The sequence below is a fragment of the Rhincodon typus genome, chromosome 6 (genome assembly GCF_021869965.1).
Source record: "Rhincodon typus isolate 14 chromosome 6, sRhiTyp1.1, whole genome shotgun sequence".
Classification (NCBI taxonomy): Eukaryota; Metazoa; Chordata; class Chondrichthyes; order Orectolobiformes; family Rhincodontidae; genus Rhincodon; species Rhincodon typus.
In genome coordinates, this window is record NC_063337.1 from 45,671,745 (window position 1) to 45,696,324 (window position 24,580).

Here is a 24,580-nt window from a genome sequence, read left to right on the forward strand (position 1 = left end):
AGTGTTATACAATTAATCTGGAAACTTGTGTAATATTCTGGGCACTTGGGTTTGACTCCTGTCATGGCATATCTAGAATGAAGCGTCTAATGATGAGGATGAAACCACTGTCAACTGGCGGAAACACACATCCGGTTCACTAAGATTCATAGAGTCAGAGTTGTACGGCATAGAAACAGACCCTTCGGTCCAACTCGTCCATACTGACCATATATCCTAAATTAATCTAGTCTCATTTGCCAGCATTTAGAATATATCCTTCTAAACTTTTCCTATTCATATACCCATCCAGATGCCTTTTTAATGTTGTTAATTTCTATTATCCACATAAAACAGGTTCCTGTATGCTAACATACGTAGCTTCTACTATGTGCAAATGCATCACACTGTGAGCCAGTGCTAAATTTGAATTAACATCCCTTTCAAGTCAGATTCTCACATCCTAGCTGTGATGAGAACAAGACCTATTGGTGAAATTAAAAATGAAAATGACGACTTTCCTTACAAACCTGGAAGTTCAGGAATAGGCCTTCCAAACTGCTCACTTGCAAAAATAATTTTGAAAGGTTGTTAAAATTATCTGTGTATATCTTTGTTTCTATTATGTTGGCACACAGAACAAGGCCAACAATAATTATATCACACTTCTATTTGTAAGATGCAATTAAGAGATATACGAATCCTGAGCAATGCAAACACAAGTGCTTGATAAGACAAATTACTGAATGATGGCCACAAAGAATTGAAACATCAATCTTCAAAATTTGTCTTGCTTCGATTCTCAGCAACTTTTTGGTTTTATTTAAACCAAGTATCTGTTCCTTGATCAGAAGGAAAGCATAAGTTGAATTTCTTACAACTAATCTTTGTAAATGTGTATCTGGTTGTAAAAATAAATTCTCCACTAATGGCCACTTTAAAATTTTAACGTAGAAGAAAATTGTGCATTTCACTAATGACCACAACATCCAACTGAGCAGCGAGTCATTCAGTGTCATCAGGCGTTGTCTTATAAACCAACAGTGACCTTCTAACTTACGTATTAAAAAAAAACTATGCACAATCTGGTATCCCTACCGACATGCCTCACCTTGTGACTCAAATGGTGACATCTGTAGAATGCATTACATTCAGCATCCAGGTACATTTGAGTCACCATTTATAAATTTTTTAAAAATGAGTGAAAGACAAAAGCGGAGACACTCAAAAAATGTTCTCCCATTACAGGGCTACTTTCAATCAGATTTCTAATTCTGTCTCAACACTGTGCTCTGTTGAAAGTCATGAGGTAATCTTGATTCTGCCAATGTCAATAAAACAACTTTCAGCTCCATAAACACCATAACTCCACAAAGTAAATGATAATTATAATGGAATATTTTAATTCATACAAATCCTTTTAATTTTAATTCCTAAAATTTTACATGAAATTAAATGTGTAAGTTTAAGTATTTCACCACAATATGCAAGAGGCACCACTGCTTGAAATATTCTGCAAGACTACTATAGGTCTAATATCAAGCTTAATCGGATGTCATATTAGTTTCTATTGACTATCAGTCTAGTAATATTTAAAAACAACTTTTATTACAAAACCTTTGCACGCCTTTGAAAATGCGGATACACCTATATTTGCTTTAAAAGTAAATACCTTTTGTGCACTTTAAAACTCTTTCCCCTCAAGGCACGAATTCCATCAATTCCAAATTAGCTGCATCAATGTAAGTAGGACTTTTTGTTTGAGGCGTTCCTTGGTCTAGTTCATACATGATAGCTGTAGTTAATAATAAACGTACCTCAACCTTCTCTTCTCCAAACCTGCAGATCCAAAGCTGTCATGACGCTCCTGGCGCCGTCGATACAAATCAGACTGGGAAAGTTCTTTCAACTGCAATAAATTCATAGTCAGGTTCGTAGTGTGCAGGGCGTAGGGCTGTTATTGCCGATTTCCGTGGATCTTTACATAAACCACCATATGGAAGAGCCTAGCCCAGTAGTTGATGTGCTACTCATCACAAAAGCAACTCCTAACCGACGTCTCCACCTGTAATAATGTTGGCACACTTTACAGTGTAATCAGTTGCTTCCGGATTTTCCACGCCCTTCTTAAAAGGGTACAGAGTTTCATTTAAAACTGCATGAACATAGATAGTATCAATTTAACCAAAGGGGACAAATGTTGGCAAATGTGTCATCTGCACGCAAAATAGGTAACAATTTTAAATATACAGTCTTATTCAGTGACTTTTCACCTCTCTCTCTCAACCCCTCCAATCCCAACAAAGTTACAAAAGTCTCCACCCTGTTATGAGTTACCTAGCAGTTCATGGTTCTCTTACCCCTCCCTTCCTGAATGAAGTTGTACAAGTTTGAATACATCACAGCTGGCAGGCATTTGACCAGAAGAACACCTTTGCGCAAGACCATTGTGCAACTTTTCGGTTCCTCCAACTCATGTTTACATCTCTGCTATCTTTGTCTTAGTAAGGTCAAACCAATCGAATACGAAAGCACACAAGACTGAACAGGTTAATTTGCGTAACTAACCCCCTCCAAGGTGTGTTGTATGTGCCGTTTAACTCCTTTCTCACCAAGAGCATTTTGCAATATTTAGCAAAATTGACTTCAGTTTGATGTACTAACATTTTCTGTACATGTTTAAAGCAGTAGCCAAAGTTAGAGAATTTATAGAATACTTCTGAATTTCACACCATAACCAAATAAAAAAAAGTGAACCAGAGTTCAAGCAAATTTAAGTAGCATGTATTGCAGTTCAATATGTCTTTGTGAAAACAGGGAATGGTGAGAGTACTAGTTATTTCGGTAGCTTTAGAGATAATACTTTCGATGATCCAAATAATAGCCTTTTATACATGGACATTCAAGCTAATTTTGGAAGAACTGTCCCACAGTTCAGCAACATCCTGACAATCATACACCTAGAATCGTACCTAACAGCAAACTGCCCAAATTCTTCTTTCATTAGGTACATCCTGGTGCACCAGTGGGACAGACCCACCAGAAGGACAGGCCCCATGGTAGCCAGTAAGATGGATAGTATCTTGGGTCTTCTCAGTGTTGACCCCGGACTCCAGGAAGTATCAGGCATCACGTTAAACTTGAACGCGTACTAATGACAGCTCTCAGCTGATAGCTAGCTCCTCCACGTTGAATGGCAATTGCTAGAAGGACAGAGTAGGACGGGAACAAAATGTTTTTTGGTGCTAGACTTCAATGTCTTTCATCCAATAGTGGTTTGGTTGTACCACCACTGATAATGTGTCGTGGAAGACAGTTACCAAATTAGACCTGCGGCAGGTTATGAACCAAACGGCACATGGTAATAACTCACTTGCCTTAGGCCTTCAGGCTCTGTTGTACGTGGGTGAGTTGTAATGTACTGAACAACACAGGTCATTTTAGAAATAAAATGTATCTCTGATTATGAACACTGCCTCGATTGTGTGGCATTGCGACTGTGCTTAAAAGAATTAGTTTCAGAACAAAACTAACAGCTCAAAATATGGCTTTCATTAACTCAATTTCACATTCCATCACAATCTGTAACTCCATGGCCTGACATACCCCTCATAGATCCATCACAGTCAAATCAGACGAGCATGTCGGTTTGATGATTAGAAGGGAAGAAATGCAGAGAACAGCACCAGACATATCACAAAATGATGTCATCCTCATGCAGCTGAACAACGACATGTAAATTAAACAATGGACGGAGCATCCTTCAGACACAGCCTTAACTATTGGATTACGTCAAAGATCTGCATTCTTGCTACATCCAGTCAATGGCAGTTAATTATCCAACAAATGGAAAGAGTAAGTTTTTGTTCAGCTTCAGCCAGAGTTATCAACTGGATGTTCTGCTAAAGTTCCCACCATTACAGATAGCCATCATCAGAATGTCCGCATGGCTGGGTACATTGGACAGATCATAGACTTTGGACCCTGAAATCTTTGTGCAGAAGATCTGTGATCCGGAATTAGCCTGAAAGGTAACACTGTCGCCCACAAGTACCAGGCAAGGACCCTCTCTAACTAGACAGAATAACCACAGCTTGGCTGTCAATAACAATACCAGTGCAGGATTCAGCATTATCAACATCCTGGGGGCTATTATTGATTAGAATCTAATTTGGAACAACCTTTTAAATACTATGGCTCCAAGAGCAGGTAAAAGGGTAAAAATCCTGCACTGAGTACTGACCACCAGTTTCTCAAAGCCTGTACCCTGTTTATAAAACAAAAGTCATCAGTGTGATGGAATACTCCCCACTTTCCTGAATCGGTACTGCTCCAACAACACTAAAGAAGCTCAACACCATCCTGAACACCTCAAATACAACCTTAATCCTCAACTCCCTTCACCACTGTCAGAGTGGTAGCAGCATTTACCTTTGCATGATGCTCTGCAGCACCTCACCCAGGTTCCTTCAGCAACACCTTATGAATTTGCAACTCCCGTTACCTTGAAAAAGAATGACAGCAGATGTGTGGACAGACCACAAACTGCAAATTTCCATCCAAGCCACACATCCTGACTTGGAACTACATCACTGTTTCTTCACTGTCCCTGAATTGAAATCCTGAAACTCCATTCCTAAAAGCACTGTGGCTGTATATGCACCTCAAGCACTCAATCAGTTCAAGAGTTGTTCTTCACCAACTTAACTAGGGCAATTAGGAATGGGCAGTAAATGTGGCTTTGCTAGTGATGTCTACACCTCATGAACAAATAGAAAAACGATAATCTGTCAGTGCTTAGCTCCATTCACACCTTTTCAGATAATAGAAGATATTCAGATCCACAAGCAGCAACATTCAGAAATGATCTAGGCATGGTTTGATTTGTGGTATTCATGCAACATATGCAAGACATGAGGTTTCAAAAGCCGGTCTACCACCAACATGTCACAGCATGAAATACTCTTTACTGGTTTGGATGAATGCAGCTGCTATACTTGAGAATTGCACTGACGTCTGGGACACAGCAGTCTGTTCATTGGCAACCGGGATCAGCATCTCTTTCGTGGTTAAAACAACAACACCCTCCACAATTGTGTACTACAGCTGCAGGGTCTTTTTTTTGTACAAGATGCACTACAAAAACTCAGCAAGACTTCTTCAGCAGCTCCTCCCAATTCTGTGACTTGAACCATCTAAAAGAAGAGGGATAGTTGCATCCTTCCAAATTAAACACTTCGGGCAGCATTTTACAGACTGAGGTTTGCTGGCTCAGGGTCAGCAGGGATAACAGATAAATTACAGTTAAATTGTGTTCTCAAGAGCATTCATTGGCTGGAAACAGGACTTCTGGCCTTCAGTGAGGCAAACATCCAGCCTCAGAGTGCTGCTGCCATTTCCAGCTGTACCAGTGGCAGCAGACGACTACAAACAGTACACAGATTCTGTGTTTCAGAGTTCAAAGAATCTCATGGTAAAGAGGGAAGGTGAGGCTTGGGAAACTGGAGGTCTTAATAGAGAGGCGAGTTGGCAAGGGAGCAAGAGGGGGAGCAGACATCAGACAGGGCAACCGACATCAGACAGGGCAACCTCCAATATTCCAAATAGTTACCCCTACACCTATTTCTACCCAGAGTCATAGGTGGGGGAACCTGCTAGTTTTAACTTCCTGTCCCTGGACTCATCCTGCCAGCCTCCAAATTGAGACCCAATGGGAAGCAATCAAGTGGGAAGGCTGCAAGGGAATTTTATAGCCCCAACACCCACTAGAAAACCAGCTACAGGAGGGCCATAAAATTCTGCTTTACTATTACCAGTCAAAATCCTGGAACTCCCCACAAAACAGCACTGGAGAAGTACTTTCACCACATGAAGGTGCACCTCCATTTTCTCAAAGCCAACCAGAGATGAGTAATACATATCGGCCTTGTCATTATTCCAAGTGTGTAAAGGTTCTTAGCAGCCCATATTGAAGAAAACAGTGTATTTCATTTTCAGAAAGATTCGATAGCAAACATGCTAAAGCTCAAATTCAAGAGGTCTAAATTCACCATTGGCAATATGCCAATGTCTGTAGTGAGACAGTGTAGCCTAAAGCTTCCTTGGCACCATGGCCCATCCTACGCCAAAGAACTGCATCTGAAAAAAAAAATTTCATCTTCTGAAGGGAGCATTGTAGACACAGAAGTGTGCAGATTGCCTTTATCTATAGCCTCAACAAATGCCTATAGCTTACAGTTGGCAAGCATTTCACTTGTACTGCAACTTTCATGACCACCAGGAAGTACGTAACAACTACTGAAGTACTGTCACAATGTAGTCACTGTTGTGATGTAGGGAAACATAGCTTACACATAGCAAGCTTTCACAAACTTCAATACAATTAGGACTAGATGATCTGTTTTGTGATTTTGATTGTTAGGTAAATACTGACCAGGATATTGGCCTCATTCTCCTCTTCATAAATACTGCCACAGGATCTTTAGCATCCATCTGAAAGGGCAGGATTGCCCAGTTTAACATCGCATCCAAAAGATGGCACTTCCAACAGCATAGAACCCTCTCAGTACAGTACTGCACAGAAGATTCAGCATTGCTGTTTTTCTGTCGAAGTCCTGGAACGGGACTTCAAGCCACAACTTCCCAACTTACAGGCAAGAATGCTACCAACTGAGTGACAGCTTATTTGGTTTTATAAATGTATTGTTTCAATAAGAAGTAACATAGCCATTGATTAATATTATATAAAAACTAAAAGTTTAAATTTAAATGGGAGACAAAGGTGCTAATTCACAACTTGTTGAACTGTTAGAAATTTATGGACAAATCATGTAATTGAAGGAGAAATTTACTATTGTTCAACACTGCTGATAACTATTTGGACAAAAAACAAAATCATAGTTTTGGAAACAAACTATACAAAAGATTAGGTCGAGAAATAAGAAAGGCAAAGATATTTTTCTTATCATAAATGAAAGCGTGTGAACTTAGGTATTCAAATGGCTAGACTAAAAATACAGCACTAAGTTTGACTAAAATCGACAAAGATGGAAGTTCAAGACACTGAGGTAAAACTAAAGTTCAATTATTTCTGGAACTAAAATATTAAAAAGGAAAATATAATTCATGGTCAAGAAACAAGAATGTTCCCTCCCTGAAAGTATGGGGCTACTGAAACAGCTGGATCAGTGTTCCCCAAATTATTATTCAATTCAACCCTATTTTAACACTGAAAAATTTACGTGATCATAGATGACAATAAAAACAGAAATAAGACAGTATCGTAACTTTTAAAGACACCACAGCGTGGAGCTGGAGGAACACAGCAGGCCAGGCAGCAGAGGAGTTAGAAAGTTGACGTTTTGGGTCAGGTCCCTTCTTCAGACTGTGTTGTCTCTGAGTCCAGCATCTGCATTCTTGCTATCTCTCAATGAATCTTAACGTTGTGTGTAATTATTAAAGTTGTACAGTCACGTGGGAGTACAAAATTTGAATGTTGCTGAAAAGAAAGACATGTTGCCAAAGCTTTTAATTTTGCACTCATCAGGACAAATGCAAGAATGCCAAATTTGAAATGATCACATTAACTTATGTTACAGACAAAATGGGTGCAGTCTGGTTGGCAAGTTGAAGTTTATATATAGTTATTTTATTTTGATTTACAATATAAATATGAAAACCTGTAACAAAAATTCCAATGAATGTTGCAAAAAAAAAACCGCTCATTCAAACACTCAGCAATGGAAGTTCCACCCCCTTGCATTAATCCATCACCCAATCACCAGCACCAAACTCGCACAGGAAATACCAGCAGTGCCATTAGTCCAAAACGACACACACACAATAGATGCACCCTGAAGCCTCAACCACATCTTCTCAGCCACCCCCCTCCACATTCAATGTAAAAGCACTTCACAATCAACTTTCTGTCCTTTAATTCTATCTACCCTAATTTACTTACTAACCCGTTCTCCTGACATATTTAATTCACAAAAGAGTTATGTCCAAAAGGGAAGTATTCTTTAATATATAGTGCTGCTAATTTATGAGCAAATGGAACATGTAAACTCTGTACTGGGGATTTTCTTTTTAAAATGAATTCTAGATCTATTATCAGAGTTGCAACTTCTAAAGTTCTCAGTACAACCAGTATCAGAAAACAGATCACTAGCTACAGAAGATCACAACTCTTTCCCGTGTCGATATGGTGACTCTTCAAGTGAGTTATTGTCGCTGGTCAGATTTTAAGCTCTGTTTCAAGGTTGCATGTCTTTGGATGTGAAGGTGACTTGTTTGAAGTGTGCACAGCACGAGTATGTGTCCTTAGATAGTCCCACCAGATTAACTTTGCTGGCCTCCTGAAAAACATTAACAGTTAAACTTTGAAAGCTCAGGTCTGTCCTCACATGCTGAAAGGTGTAAAACTGAAGAAATTGCAGATGCTGTAAATCAGAAACAAAAACAGAAATTGCTGGAAAAGCTAGCAGGTCTGGCAGCATCTGTGGAGAGAAATCAGAGTTAACATTTCAGATCCAGTGACCCTTCCTTAGATGGTCCTCAGAGGAAGGGTCACTCTACTCAATACTGAAAGATGTCTTTTGAGAAGTGTTGGAAGTGAGTCAGCCACTTGGTGGGCTCCCGGGAGCTGTGGGGATCTCCTTTAGAACCAAAGTGCCAGGTCTGTAGCAAATAAGGATTCTGCAGGGAGCAGGCAGATTTAAAATGAAACACTGGAAACTGCTCATTCAATTAGCTGACGTTTAATTATTTGTCCATTTCGAAAAGCCTGCCAATCTAGAAATAATTGCTTCAACAAAACAGAGGCTGTTTTATTCTGCATGATGTCAACCCAAAAATATTCATGAACCTGTTTGCTGTTTCTGTCATCTCATCTAGGGTAACGATCAAAAATTTGGGAAGCTCTGAGCTAGACTTCACTTAATTAACATTTCACTGCATAGCAGTGCAGGATGCTGCCTAGTTTTCCACCAATTTTCTAGCGACATAACTGCATGAAGTAGGTTCGATTTTCAGATCAACTGGTTTAAAGATGTTATCACACACCTCTGGAGCAGGTGGGATTTGAACCTACACCTCCTGGTTAAGCGGTTTGGACATAACCATTGAATCACAGGAGCATCTCAAATGTTTGCAGTTATCTGGAGTTGATAGCAAAGAATCACATTCTCTGGTTATGGCATCTGGACATGTGAATAGCCCTAGTTGACCATGTGTTTGATTGTTTGAGTCCGAATAGACTTCTACAGAGGATCAATGATTTTGAACCTCTCCTTGCAAAGATAGACTCTGATATTTTTGTTTTATTCACACATGGGACATTAACATTGCAAACTGGGCCAGTGTTTATTACCCATTCCTAGTTGCCTTTGAGCTGCCTCCTTGCACAGCTGCAAGTTAAGACATCTTCAGATTCTTCCTCTTGCCTGAAACAGTAATACTAGTACGTCTCCCTGAGCAGTAAAATTCGATTATAACTACATAATTACTACTGTATAGTTATTATTAACTACTATTATCTTGCTGATCACAGAGGTTATCCTCACAATGGCTGCAGTAGATGGCAAAATTTGGTTTACTTGAAATAGGAAAGTTCAGTGAATCTCTCAGTCCCCTATCAATCCTGTTGAAAAACTTGGAGCTGAAGCAAGTATAAAGCATAGGTAAAAATCAAACAAAAAGCCCTGTTTGAATGACATATATCGTAGGTTCGTATCACTAGGTGACACTGATCATGTTGACTTCTTCAATGTTGGGAGCTGCATTCAAGAACAATAAATAACAGTTCAAATTCTCTTTATTGCTATTGAAATTGTCAGTTTGATGTTGGCAGTGCTGTAGATTAACAGCAGCAAAAAGGTTAATTTATTCTTTAAGATGATTGTGCCATTCATTTCTATGTTGTGCACTGTGTGTACGTTTCTCCCTCAGGAATTACAGGACTGTTGTAAAGGACAAAGAAGGAAAGTTTAAAAAAAATACACTTGGTCTGCTTTAGAAGTGCCTTAAAAGAATTGCTTCAGTGAACCGCATACATTTTCAATGGCAAATTCCCTTTGTTTCATTCTGGTGATCCAACACTGATAAATATTTTTCTTCTTTTTCATGGCTCTTTCCACATGCACACAGCACAGCTTCATGCTTCCCTAAATAAAACTGTAAAAGGAGTTTATTCAGAAAGATACTGAAGGAGTCGATTACTGTAACCCTGTACCTAACAGGTATGGTGGAGATTATCCAAGCATATCTCAACACCTTTCTAGCAAACAGATGGAATTTAATTCCATCACTCAATGCTGATTATCACCAAGGTGTTAAATTAATTAAGCCCTGCATCTGCCTTTGTTTGCAAGCTTAGAAAAAGAGTACAAAGCTTGCTTGAAAACAACATCTACCTGCCAAAGGTGCTCAGATTACTACTACTCTATGGTTATGACGCAAGGACCACCTACTGGAGTCGCATGAAGTGTTTAGATATACTCCACCATCCTTTCTCAAGATTTATATGCAACATCAAGTGGCAGAACAAAATTCTTAACACCAAGTTCTTGCAGTCTGCTGTACAGGGGTGATACGGAAATTCAGCAACTGCCAAAACGTCCTGGGGAAAATTCAAACAGGGAGCCGTGTAATTGGAGAAAGGTGCCTTCTCGAAACAGAACTAACAGCATCAATGAGGAGCTTCTGCTCCAATCACAGGCTGATTCTCTCATGCATTTGCTGTTGACAGACTTACAGCTGACATGAGAAAAGCAGCTCGTGATGGGAGCAGCATAAACAAAGTCAGTGGCAGCAATAAGCAAGGTCATTGAGACCAGAGAGCCCCGAGGCCAAACAGGGGGCGAGGTTGCCGAGGCAAGGGCTGTGGAAGGGCTGGCCAGGAAGCCTAGCTGCCAAAACTGGAGGCCTGGAGAGGTGTGAAAATTGAGGTTGGGGTAAAGGGGCTGCAAAGGGGAGTAAAGAGGTTTCAAACTTAAAGAAATATCCAGATTGCTGGGAGCTAGAGAAATCTGAAATCACTGAGGTAATGAACTCATTGTAAATGAAGTTTAATAATGAGCAGCTTTATTTCACAACAATTGGCATTGTTGTTGTCACAGCTCACAGGATTAGATATACTGTATATTATCTGAGATGTAGTAGCTGCGTTAGAGATAAACTTGCAACTAATTAGCCAGGACCTTGCCACTCCCTGAAAACCATGTTTAGGGTTACGGCTCCTTCTGCATAGAAATATGAGTTTTTAAAAAAAACATCCCTTTGTTTTTATTTTATGCCTGTCGTCATGTGGATAATGGATGCCTTTGTTGTATGCTGGTCCTTTAAATTTAATGGAGCATTGATAATTATTGAAGGTATTGATTAATTCTCCTAATGCTGCTTCTAGACCTATCTAAACACCCTTTGTTTCAACACAGACACAGATTTCATTCCCTCCTTTATTAGGTGGCTACATCATCTCATAAAGGAGGTAATGAAAAAGGAAGCACTGAAAACCAAAAGAGTAGCCCCTGAAAATCAAAAATAATCCACAGAAAATCTCCGAAAAAGTCTTTGGTCAGCCGTGTGATTTGCACGGCAATTTTTACAGCCACTTGAACTTGGGAACCCACACCATAAGAGTTCTCAAGATAGACAGAAGAAGACAGGCAAGAAAACAATCTTTAAAAAAACCAAAAGAACTGCAGATGCTGTAAATCAGGAACAAAAACAAAGTTGCTGGAAAAGCTCAGCGGGTCTGGCAGCATCTGTGGAGGAGAAAACAGAGTTAACGTTTCTGGTCCGGTGAGCCTTCCTCAGAACATCCTGGACATCCTCAGTTCTGAGGAACTGCAGATGCTGGTTAAAATTGTTTCAGAGATAGTAGGAACTGTAGATGCTGGTTAAGATTGTCAGGTCAAGCTTGGAGCATGATGCAAGTGAGTATTGGAAGCTACGTACATTAATACACAAGACCCTGTTCTTTGTAGGCAGAAAATGCACTACACATATTGTACCCGTTTCAGTGTAGGAAAATAGCCAATAACAATTCTTAGTTCATTTTTCAGAGCAATACCTTGACCAGAGTTTACATGCCTTGATTAAAATATAAGCACCACTTGGCCATTAACTGTCAACTGTCCAATACAATTTAGCCACCAGCCAATCATCCCCCCTCCCCTCAAGGAGTCAATGTTGTTGTGGCAACATATACTGTTATACGAATGTTGTAGCCTGGAGCTATGGATTGTGATGGTAGTGGCTCCAATTTCATTCCATCAGACTGCTGATTAGGAATCTCTCCGACACTACCTACCATTGGCGTACAAATAGAAAAACTCACAAAGTTGATACTTGACCATGTTATGAATGCACCTTCCTTGCCCACCAAAAATATAAGTTTAAGTTTATTTACAGAAATGTCTGTACAAGCAGGAATTAACGATCACTCAGTCATCATACCTGACCTGTATCTCTCATGTGAATATAAGAAATAAAGAAAGAGCAAAATATTCCTTAGAAGAAAAGCTGGTATGGTGGAGAAAATGAAACATCTTCAAATTTTAGTAGTTGTTACTTTATTAATTTAGTTTTGTTGTCACAGCAAGAAAAATAGGGCCAATCGCAAAAGACCTGGACAAAACCCACACAAACAAATGAATGATAACCAAGGTTTGTTCCAGCATCCAAACATTATTCCAACAGGCAAAACCTCCCATGGTTCTGTACAGAACACCACAGGGTATGCAGAAAAATAAGACTTTGAACTTCCATAATGAGGAGGATTGGAAGGAATTGAAATTCTGACAGAGGAAAGAAAGCACTCAAGAAAAAGTTGTATTTCTAAGTATCATACAACTGCTAGTAAGGAGACTTTGGATATTCCAGACATTCTTTTTGAAAATCAGTAACGTAGAATGGGTGTTTCAGATATCGAAATAGTCAACGGAATTTTGTGTGATCCTAAGGGTAAAGCAGCAGTACCAAGTGATCAATTTTCTAGGATATTTACTGGAGAAGATTTAACATACACATCCAGCTTAGACAAAGACTAATAACCAGATATTCTAACTCTCACTACAAGAGGGTGCTTTGCAATTATTGCATGAAATAGATCTAAGTAAAGCTCTAGGTGAAGATGAAATACTTCCTTGGATTTTAAAGTTGAGAAACTGGCTGTAATTCTGACAGAGATAGTAGGAACTGCAGATGCTGGAGAATCTGAGATAACAAGGTGTAGAGCTGGATGAACACAGCAGGCCAAGCAGCATCAGAGGAGCAGGAAAGCTGACGTTTCGGGCCTAGACCCTTCTTCAGAAATCCTGTAATTCTGACCAACCACTTTCAAGATTAACTGACACCACCCACCTACTTAATAGGCCAAGGGAGGCATGCTAAAATCTGTGACATGTCCAAAGACAGATTAAAGTTAGCCCAGAAAATTACAGACTGGCATTTCATCAGTTACAAACTGTATTAACATATTGTTAATTCTAATGTCATGAAGTACTTTACAGCTCACAATATCTTTATAATACTGTGGCTTTTAGCCACAAACGATGTCTGAAATCAATACTTTGCAGAATGACACTGACCTACCTTCAAGTCTCAGAAGTGACAGCACTGCAACACTGGATTTCTCAAATATCTTCAAAAGTTTCACAGAAAAGTTTTTGTTAAATTTCACTACCATGAAATTGGGGGGCACTATTTGGATCCAGCACTTCAGCAATAGAAGGCAAAGAGTGGTGTGTGATATGAAATCATCCTCTTCTAAAGGTGTCCTTTTTGGAATGCCCCAGGGAACTGTGTTGGGACCTTTATTTTTCTTAGTATACATAAACCTTCTTCTCAAACAAGCTAAAAAGCAGAGTTTGGCTATGTGCAGATGACAATAATCTGTGTTCTATGCATCAGGGAAAATAAGATCATCCCCAGTCCCTACAGGATGATTTTCTGGAATTTTTCTGAATTTTTTCTGAAATAACAACCCAACGACCTCTCGTAATGCAAAGGTATACACAAAATACGAAAACCTCCAAAAGAAAGGTATCAGCAATCTTTCTTTCCAAGGATGATCCCACAATAGAACAAGATACCAAAAAAAAATTCACTATCCCATTATTGAAATCTTTATCTCCAGATAATTCTCACATACAAGGATTTTGTTTATTATCAGGACTACCACTGCAAGAGGGCTTAGCTAGCAGTGCCCATATAGATGCTGATGGAATGCAGATGTTACCCTGCAAGAATACAATGACAGCAAAACCAAAAGGTTTCAACCATAAAAGGTATGGCTGCCTGCATTGCAACTAGATAATTAAAAGATTAACCATGTTAAATATTTCTGTAAAAATGTACAACTTAGTTTGACATACCAAAGAAACATAAAACATAACAAATTCAACAAACATATTGGCTATGTTCCATTCCAAAACAAGAATGAATAATTGACGACATAACAAATGACACAAACCATCTGTTCATAAATCTAACATGCCCGATATGCTTACAGAAAAGAGTATAATTAAAAACTTTGACCATCATAAAACAAAGGGAAACAACATACTTTTACAAGAAAAATTAAGGGTATAAAGTGCAATTTATTGCAATTTTCACCCACATACCATGAGGCATTTCTGTATGTTAAAACTTGCCCATCACTAACTTTTCCATGATACTCTTTGGCACACTGCAATCTTAAAATGCTGTATACAGAAAACAAGTCTAGTTTGTATGAAAATACATTTCTACCAATAAATGAAATCATTCTGAACAAATTAAAAAAGGTAATACTATTCAGCTTTTTTTAAAATACAGTTACAGCATTTCACTCATACGTGTTTTTCTTCCTTCCTAGTCAGAAGGCACTGATACATGGTTGGTTAATAGTTGAACAGAACTTAATTATTTTCTGTCACCATATGCAGATTGCCAATTTTAAAGCAACGTAAAAATGACCAGTTAATCTGTTTTTGTGATGTTGAATGAGGGATAAAGATTGGCTAGGATAATGAGGAAAGCTCCCCTGCTCCTCTTCATTATAGTGCCAAGGGACTACCTTCACCCAAGGAGGGCTAATGGGGCCTCAGTTGAACAATTCATCTGAAACAGTGCTGAAGAGGGGAGTGGCATCTTGGTATTTTTGCTTAAGCACCAAGCTGTGCCAACATAGCCATCTGGCAACTTTTACTACATACATACTTGTGACAAAGTCTAAAGTCCAGAATTTGAATATTTCCAATCCTTCAAAGAATCAGGAAAATCATACCATCCTAATTACTGTGCTAACTCTGATCCTGATATGTTTGTCTCCCTTTTCGATACCACCCATAGATTTAACTACTCACATAATCAATGTTTCAATCAATAATGTGGTACATTTGACAGCTTCACAGTAGCGTGCAAAATTTTATCTTTCTCTTCTAGAGCCCTTATATTTAATCTGAAAAGATCTGATCCCTTTGATCTAGATCCCTCAATCACTGGACAGTTTGTTTCTAATGCCTCTAACTGCACCCCTTCATAAATGCCTTTACTAAAAGCAGTGCATAAACCGGAAATCCTGTACTTAAAATCTTGTGATTCTGAACGCCCCCCCATATCCCGCTATTCTTCCAAACATGGTTGCTTTTATTCAAAGCAGACTGACTGTCTCTTTCCAACAAACTATAAATATATGTTATAGCCGTAGGAAAGGAGGCAACTTTCTAGTTCATTGTATTAATTGATGGTTGCAGCAATTCAAATCTACTACCCTGTTCTCTCCCAGTAGCCCTGTTTTCTGCTTCAAGTCTTGATTCAATTTTCCCTTTTGAAAATCTGGCCTCTGTGTAAAGAACATCCTTCTAACATCTCTTCAATCTCTAATTACATTTATCCATTCCTTTTTTCCTGACAAAGAGAAAAATCTAACAGCAATTCTACAGGAGCATACACAATTTGTGTATTTCAGGATTAGAAAATTGCAGGCAGAGCCTTTAGGATCATAGAATCCCTACAGTGTGGAAATAGACCCTTCGGCCCAACAAGTCCACACCGACCCTTGGAGCATCCCACCCAGACCCATCCCCCTATAACCCTAATCTACACATCCCTGAACACTACAGGCAATTTAGCATGGCCAATCCACCTAGCCTGCACATCTTTGGACTGTGGAGGAAACCAGAGCACCTGGAGGAAACCCACGCAGACACGGGGAGAACGTGCAAACTCCACACAGACAGTCGTCCGAGGCTGGAATAGAACCCGTGTCCCTGGCACTGTGAGGCAGCAGTGCTAACCACTAGGCCCATTTGCTAGCTAACTTTTTAAAAAATAACCTTGGATGTATTCAGGCTTTGGTGACATATTGAATTCTGTTAATACTTTCAGATTCAATTCTTTGCAAGCTTTAAAAATTCTCCAGCAGAGAATTCTACTTCAATTTTACTTTTGACAATATATTTAAATATTTAATATCCATATCTTCATCCTTCATAATGGAATACCATTATGAGTATCCCCACAATTGCTAACTTTTTACTATAATTATGTATTTAGTATCTACTTTGTTTTTAAAAAAAACCATATTCCCTTCTGCAATCTCCCTTTTCATCTCTATTAAATTTTCTATATTCCTTATCACTACAATGGCTAGCAAAACATTTATGTTTGCCTCCCTTTTAAATACTGATTTAAGTTTAGTCAAATTTCTATAAGTACTATCCACTTTTGCAAGATGAATCACCACAGTGCAGCAGAAAAGGAGGCCATTAGGCCCAGAGTCTACACCAGTTTTATTGAATAATCCATTTAGTTTGAGGTCCCAGTCTCTAAATTTCCCCATATACTTACAATTGATTTCTTCTTTAAATATTTATCCAGTCCCCTTTTGAACGGTACTGTTAAATAAGAATTCAATACCCCTATAAAACAGAGCACTTCAAATCCTATCCATTCATTGTATAAAAATAATTTTCCTCTTTTGCGATTCTGATCAATCGTTGTAGGTGATGACCTAGTGGTATTATGTCAAGACTATTAATCCAGAGACCTAGGTAATGTCCTGGGATCTGGGTTTGAATCCCACCACAGCCGATGGTGGATTTGAATTCAATAAAAGTTTGGAATTAAGAGTCTTAAGATAACTATGAATCCATTGTTAATTATTGGAAAAACCCATCTGGTTCACTAATGTCTTCCATGGAAGGAAATCACCATCTTTACCTGGTCTGGCCTACATGAGACTTCAGATCTACAGCAATATGATTGACTCTTATTGCCATTATGGATGGGTAATAAATGCTGGCCCATCCTGCAACGCCCTCATCCCATGAATGAATTTTTTAAAAAAAATCCATGCCCTCTTGTTATTGATCCTTCAGACATCAGAAAGTTTCTACTTATTCTAGATTGACACTCCCATAAATTGTCCTCTAACCTTCTTTGCTCGAGTGGTCAAAACCAGCTTCACCAGTCTATCCATAGAATTGTCTAACTTTAATGCCTTAACTGTGGGACCATTTTGTTAAATCTCTTCTGTACCCTCTCCAAAGTCTTCAATGCCCTTCCTGAAGTATAGTGCCCAGAATTGAACAGAATACTCCAGCTAAGGCTGGAGTAGTCTTTTTTTGGTTTCACAGAGTCAGAGAGATACAAAAAGGAAACAGACCCTTCAGTTCAACTCATCCAGATATCCTATATAAATCTAGTCCCATGTGCCAGCATTTGACCCATGTCCTTCTAAACCCTTCCTATTCATATACCCATCCAGATGGCTTTTAAATGTTGTAATTGTATCAGCCTCCACCACTTCCTCTGGCAGCTCATTCCATATATGCACCACCCTCTGTGTGAAAAAGGCCCCTTAGGTTCCTTTTAAATCTTTCCCCTCTCATGTTAAACCTATGCCCTCTAGTTTTGGACTCCCCTACCCCAGGGAGAAGACCTTATTTCAACTTCCCAGCTGTAATAAGCTCTGTCCTATTTGTAAAAAAGCAAAAGATCTGACATGTTTTAATAACTGCTTGTTTAACCTGTCTTGCCATCTTCAAGCATTTATGACAACCATCAGCAAATTGCTCTTTGCGCCCCTTTAAAATTGTATCAGAAGACCTGAAGATATAGGAGAATTAGGCCATTCAGCCCCTAGAGTCTGCTTTGCCATTCGACCACGGCTAATATGTTTCTTAACACCATTCTCAACCCCATTCTCCTGCCTTCTCCCAATAATTCTTGATCCCCTTGCTAATCAAGAACCCCTGTCTTAAATACTCATTTAGCACATATTGCCTCTCCTTATTCATACCACGTAAATGGCACGTGTAAATTTTAAAATTGCACTCTGTAGCCCAGCCTCCAAGCTATTGATGAACATCAAAAGTAGCATAGCATTGGTCCTAGTACTGAACCTACTGCCTCCAGCCCAAAACACAGCCATTTAACACAATTCTCTGTCCTCTATCCCTCAGTCAACTTTATGTCATTGCTGTTTGTTACTCATACATTTATCCTATGCACTTCAATTCTGCAAACAAGCCAAATACACATCGACTGCACATCCATTTTCCACCTTTTGTTACCTCATCAAAAAAAAACTCAATCAAGTTAGCGAAATAGAAATTTTCCCTCAGCAAATGAACACTGATTCTCCTTAAAATAAAAACAAAGAACTGCAGACATTGGAAATCTGAAACAAAAATAAACCGCAACGACTGGAGAAACTCAGCAGTTCTGGCAGTATCTGTGGAGAGAAAAATTTTGAGTCCTCTGGACTTGAAGTGGTGATACTTTCCTTTATTAGTCTATTATTGTCCAAGATGGTTTTGATTTTTGTTTCTAAAGCTTTCTTACCACTGACATTAAGCTGATTAATTTATCACTGCCACATTTATTCTTTCCCCTCTTTCTGAATAAAGATCTAATTTTTTTTATCATGGGTGTAATATTTTTAATCCTCCAGTCCTTTGCTGCCATTCCTGTATCTGAGGAGAATTGGAAAATTGTAGCTGACACTTCAATTTTTAAACTCATTTTATTGTAACCAAGGATGCATTTGATGTGAACTAGGAGATGTATCTATTTTACATACTTCCTACTTTAGTAATAACATCTTTATACATTGTCACCTCATCCAGTAACCTGACAATTTTCAAAACAAAAGCTTTGCATAGTCTTCTACCTTATAAACACTAGAAGTAATGTGATCGACAAAGAGAGCAAATTATTCCTGAAATGTGAGTGAAGGAATAGTATCAGCCTACTGACCCTTCTCCGACGGCCTCCATTGCCAGTATATCTTTCCTTGGATATAGGGCCTAAATCTGTTCACAGTATTCCAGCAAACGCTTCAGGGATACCCTTAAGGCCTCACTGGCGAAGTGTGGCATTTCCACCGACACCTGGGAATCACTGGCCCAAAACCATCCAAAGTGGAGGAGCATCAGCATTTGGGAAGGTGTCAAACCTGACTAGCGCCTTGTATAGTTTCAAGAAGACTTCCCGATTTTTATACTCTATTCCCCGTGAAATAAAATTGACATTCTATTTGCCTCCCTATTTCCTGCTGACCCTGCATGCGAGACTTTTGTGATTGTCAAAGTTATGTTATTACAATTTAAGCATAGCTAGATCATGAAACAAAATATTAAGTATAGTTAAATGATCTTGCTATGATCTAGGCTTTTGGCCTCTAAAATCTATGACTCCCTCCACTGCAGCTGTTCCTTCATCATTTTAAAATCTTGTCATGCGGACAAAATTATTCATGCTGCCATTCGATCTCGTTTTACTCTATCTCTGGGCCGTGGAATTAAATTTGAGCAACCTGAAAAGCAAGAAACTTCAAATATTATTTTGAAATAATGGCTGCTTTATATCTTAAGAAAATGTTTTTTATAGAACACCTTTCATGACCAATTAAAAAATTTTGAAATGTAGTTACAACTGGAATGTAGCAATGTGGCAACCAATTGTTAAAAAGCAAGAGTCTACGAAAAGCAATGAGATAAAAACTCAGAACATGTTTATTTTATGAAGTTGGCTTAAGGGTTAATATTTTCTATGGCACTGGGAAAAACTCCCTTGGGATTTGGTGTAAATTTCATTTAAAAACCTCACACTCTCCCCCCACACCCCAACATACGCCCCTGCAGTGCAGGATGTGTTCAGTTCTGCACTAGTGTGTGATGGATAGTATCACACATCACATTCAGCCTGCATCAGTTCTTTTGAAAGAGGAATCCAATTATCCCTGCTACACATTTATCCCCACTGCCCTATACATTCCTTTTCCAGCTCAGACTAACCAAATAGTGCCCCATAAAACAGATTTAACATAACGCGAGATAACAAGGTGTAGAGCTGGATGAAGATTTCTGAAGAAGGGTCCAGACCCGAAACGTCAGCTTTCCTGCTCCTCTGATGCTGCTTGGCCTGCGGTGTTCATCCAGCTCTATACCTTGTTATCTCAGATTCTCCAGCATCAGCAGTTCCTACAATCTTTAACATAACGTGCTTGTTTTTGTTTTACTCTATCATCCGAGATTACGTATGCACATGTCTAGGTGAGGGATTTGAAACCACCATCTCCTAGTTCAAAAGCAAAGAGTGCAAACCCTGAGCCATTGCTGCTGTCCTAGCAACTTGTTTACTGTCTGCAGAATCTCTGCCTGCTCACACACTGGGGTCTCTACAGTTAAATCCTCATTTTGCTTTGACCCCAATTCTTTCCAACATTCAACCATCTCACAAACATTAATTCCTCCCCAATGATCTTCAAGGTAGAAGTCATCCATTTCTGAGAAGAGATAACAGAACTGTGTACACAATTGCAGCTATTATTTAAACACAACTTAGACAGGCTGAAACAGCAGCTGTGCTCCTTGGTCAGTGGAAATCTTTTCCGAAAGCCAAACGTAAAATACTGTGACAGAGTGCCCTCTGCTGCATAAACTACAGTATGTCTGTACCCAGTAATAGTACAACTATGAAATGTGCTTAGTGTTAGCTTCAATGCACCAGACTTGGTTTGAAAAATAACAGCAACTTAACAATGCACCTTGTTAGTAAGGCACAACTCTGCCGGCAGGTACAGGCTGTTAAAAGGGATATGTTGTGAATCTACAGAAACTGCTGGTCACCTTACACCACCCCATAAATCACTACATGCATACAATAGCTCATCCTTAGACTTCCATCTATCTTTTAAGAACTTGTTGGATTGCCATATGAAATAACCATTAAATTCACCATGACAACTTAATCTTATTATTGAAAGTGCAAATTCCTTTTTAAGATGATAATTGTGAAGGCAATATTAATAAACTTTTCCATTCCAGAAAGGCAACAATTCATATGGTGTCCAAATAGTTTCCTTAAGTTTTAGTGGTTAAGAAGATGTGACAATTGTCCCATCATTCAGAAGTCCCAGATGTCCTGTTACCCTCTCCACACTATTATCAATTCACAATTCCAGCACAGAATTGGGGCTGAATGCAATGCCAAATGGCACAAGTTGTGACATGTGTAACACCAAGATCCAGCCCAGTATAAATTAGACCAAAAACTTCTTATAAGATCACAGGTAATGAAACTACACTGCGTGCACTTCACAACATAATTATTCTGACATGCAGTATTGTCTGGTGGATAAAGGATGTGATAAGGCACTAAAGAAATGGGGCTTTTCTTTCGAACAAGGCAACAAGCAAATGAATTGTTGCATTCTGTAGTAGGAAACAAATTAAAATGATTTGTCAAATAATTACGAAAATGATATGTTACTTGGTGAATAAAAGAGGCTGATTATACCGATCTAAAAGTGAAATACTGCAGATGCTGAACATTGGAAATTAAAACAGGGAATGCTGGAGAAACTCAGCAACTCTGGCAGTATCTATGCAGACAGAAACAGGAGTTAACGTTTCAAGTCCAATATGATTCTTCTGAAGAGGAGACATAGATGTTGCCAGACTTGCTGAGTTTCTCCAGCACTTTGTTATTATTTCTGATTACCAGTCTACTGGCCAGCCCAGTGACCAGAATCAAAATGTTTAGGAATCTTGAAGGCACAGAAACTAGGATGGTTCAATCAATTGGAATAATAATAAACATTGCCATAATTTTTCACTCTCATCCTCAGTCACTAGTGAGGGCAATTCTCAGAGGAAAAAGCCACGCAAAACCATATGTCAATATTGACTGAGAAACATATCCATCTTATATTTCAGGTCTTTACAGATCTTTCACTGAAAAATTGCACACAGATAAACAGGGAAAAAAAGCCCTTTTATATGAAAGCCAGATATACAAAAGATCTGTTAGAAAACATATACAACGCAGTTTTAATCATTACTTTATAACACACTATTTATCTCTCCCCACAATTAAATTTCACTTGATACATTCAAAAAGTTGAGGCGCATGTAATAGTACATCAATAAGCATGAGGAATTCATAGAGGTGAAAGTCCAGGATGCCTGCCTCTGCCCTGGCTACACCCTTGCAAAAGTTCTCCTAAAGCTTCTCCACTGTTGCAAAAGTATCATACAGCTTATTTGATATCCAATTTTGGATAAGCTGACATTTCCACCAATTAAGCATTGGAAAGTCAAAAAGTCATGTTTTTAGTTCCCCCACCAACTCCACTCCCCAGCTACCAACTTGCTCTTAATCATCAGCAAAGCAACAGAAGATGTTTTTGACACTGCTACCAAGCCTCACTTTCTCAGCAACGAGTGGCTCACTGATGCTCTGTTTGGGTTACAACAGGGCCACTCTTCTCCTGAGTTTGTACCAAGCCTTGGTTGAAAACATAGCCAAAATAAAAAAGAGTTAATGGCAAAGAAAGAAAGATTCCTCGACATCAAAGCAGCATTTGATGAAGTGCAGTATCAAAGACCCTGAGCAAAACTGAGTCAATAGGGAAGTAAAAACTGCACTGGTTAGAATCATGCCTAGCACAAAGGGAAGGCGATTGCAGTTGTTGAACATCAAACTCAGGAAACGATTTTAGGAATTCCTCTGGGAAGTGTTCTAGGACCAAACAAAGCTGCTTCATCATATGGTCAGAGATGGGGATGTTACATGATCATTGCACAATGTTAAGTTGTACGTGCAACTCCTCAGATACTGAATCAGTCTGTGTTCATATGTAGCAAAACAATATTCAGATTTGAACAGTTTAATGGGACAGTGGTAAAAACAATTTCCAAGCAATGACCATGTCAAACCATCACCCTTTTACATTCACTGGCATTACCACTGAATCCTCCCCGCAATCAAGATCATTGTTAACGTTGACTATAAACCAAAGTGGACAAGCCGTATAAATACTTTGGTTTCAGGTGCAGATCAGAGGTTGGAAATTCAAAAGGAGATTAACTCTCCTCTGGTCTTCCTAACATCTGCTTATCATCTAGAAGACTTTTATAGTAACAGGCCAATTAAAATCAATATAATTTCATCATTATCAATCAGGTAACTAACAAACCAACTGGAGGGCTTGTGTGCGCTTGTGAATAACTTGTTGCCTGTGCACGTCTCTTGATGTGTTGATTGTCTTCCCAAATAAACTTTCTTCATTCTGGCTGGTCACAAACCAAAGACTCCTGTAAGTTGACACAGATTTCAATCTCTTTAGGAATGCTTTGAGATCATCCTTAAAGTGTCTCTGCTGTCTACTGCCATAACTGAGTTGACAGTAGAACAGTTGCTTCAGGAGTCTAGAATCAGGCACAGGAATAACATGTCCTGACCCATGGATATAGCATGAGAAAACTAACTAAACATGTGAAAAGTTAAGCTCCTCTTCCAACCAGCTCCCACAACACAAAGCCTTCCTTGTTGATTAAGATCAATAGTGAGATCCTGAGAAACATCAACCATTTCTATATCTTAACAGCTTTCTCTTGAATAAAACAGACATAGATGATAAAATGCATCAGTGGCTGATGGGGAAAAAGGGTATATGATGACCAGGATTTCAAACTGGAAACTAAGATCATTCTTTACTGGGCAGCAGTGGTCTCAATGACTCTATGTACTTCAGACACTGGGATCACCTACAGCAGGCACTCCAAAGAAGTGCAGCAGTATCAACAATTGTGCCTTTGTAAGATATTCCACATGCTATTGCAAGACAAGTGGTCCAGCAGCAACCAACATACCCAGCATTAAAAATATCAAGTTCTAAGTCAATTTCAGCTTTCCAAAAGGCTCGCTTCTCTCTGTCATGGCAGAGAAAAAGTGTTCTCCAAAAACTGTTTCATTTAGCATAATGATTCCAGACCTGACTTCCACTAGCAAGGTCCAACTTGGTGACTCCTTGTTCCTTGATAGGGTAGATGTTGAGATGATATTTCCACTAGTGGGTGAATCTCAAACTTGGCAGCGTAGTTACAGAATAAGGGAGCACTCATTTAAACCTGAAGGAATTGAAGGAATTTCTTCATCCCGAGGGTCGTGAGTGTCTAGAATTCTCTACCCCAAAGTGTTGTGAAGGTTAAATCACTGAAAGTATTTATGGAGATAGTAGGAATTGCAGATGCTGGAGAATCCCAGATAACAAGGTGTAGAGCTGGATGAACACAGCAGGCCAAGCAGCATCAGAGGAGCAGGA

At 39.0% G+C, this 24,580-nt stretch overlaps 1 protein-coding gene across 4 annotated transcripts in view; it reads right to left on the reverse strand.

Annotated features, from left to right (window-relative positions):
• Positions 1-24,580, reverse strand: part of LOC109932597 (LIM and senescent cell antigen-like-containing domain protein 1) — a 120,388-nt gene that overhangs the window by 58,173 nt on the left and 37,635 nt on the right. The window contains exon 1 of one of the 4 annotated variants that reach the window (XM_020531743.2): positions 1,797-2,193. The exons of 2 other annotated variants lie outside the window; for them this stretch is intronic. In XM_020531743.2, coding sequence (XP_020387332.1) covers positions 1,797-1,903 — 107 coding nt within the window. In that variant the 5' untranslated portion in view covers positions 1,904-2,193. Of the gene's footprint in view, positions 1-1,651; positions 1,759-1,796; positions 2,194-24,580 lie in introns of those variants that run through there. One more of the 4 variants, XM_048597797.1, reaches the window with a different exon arrangement.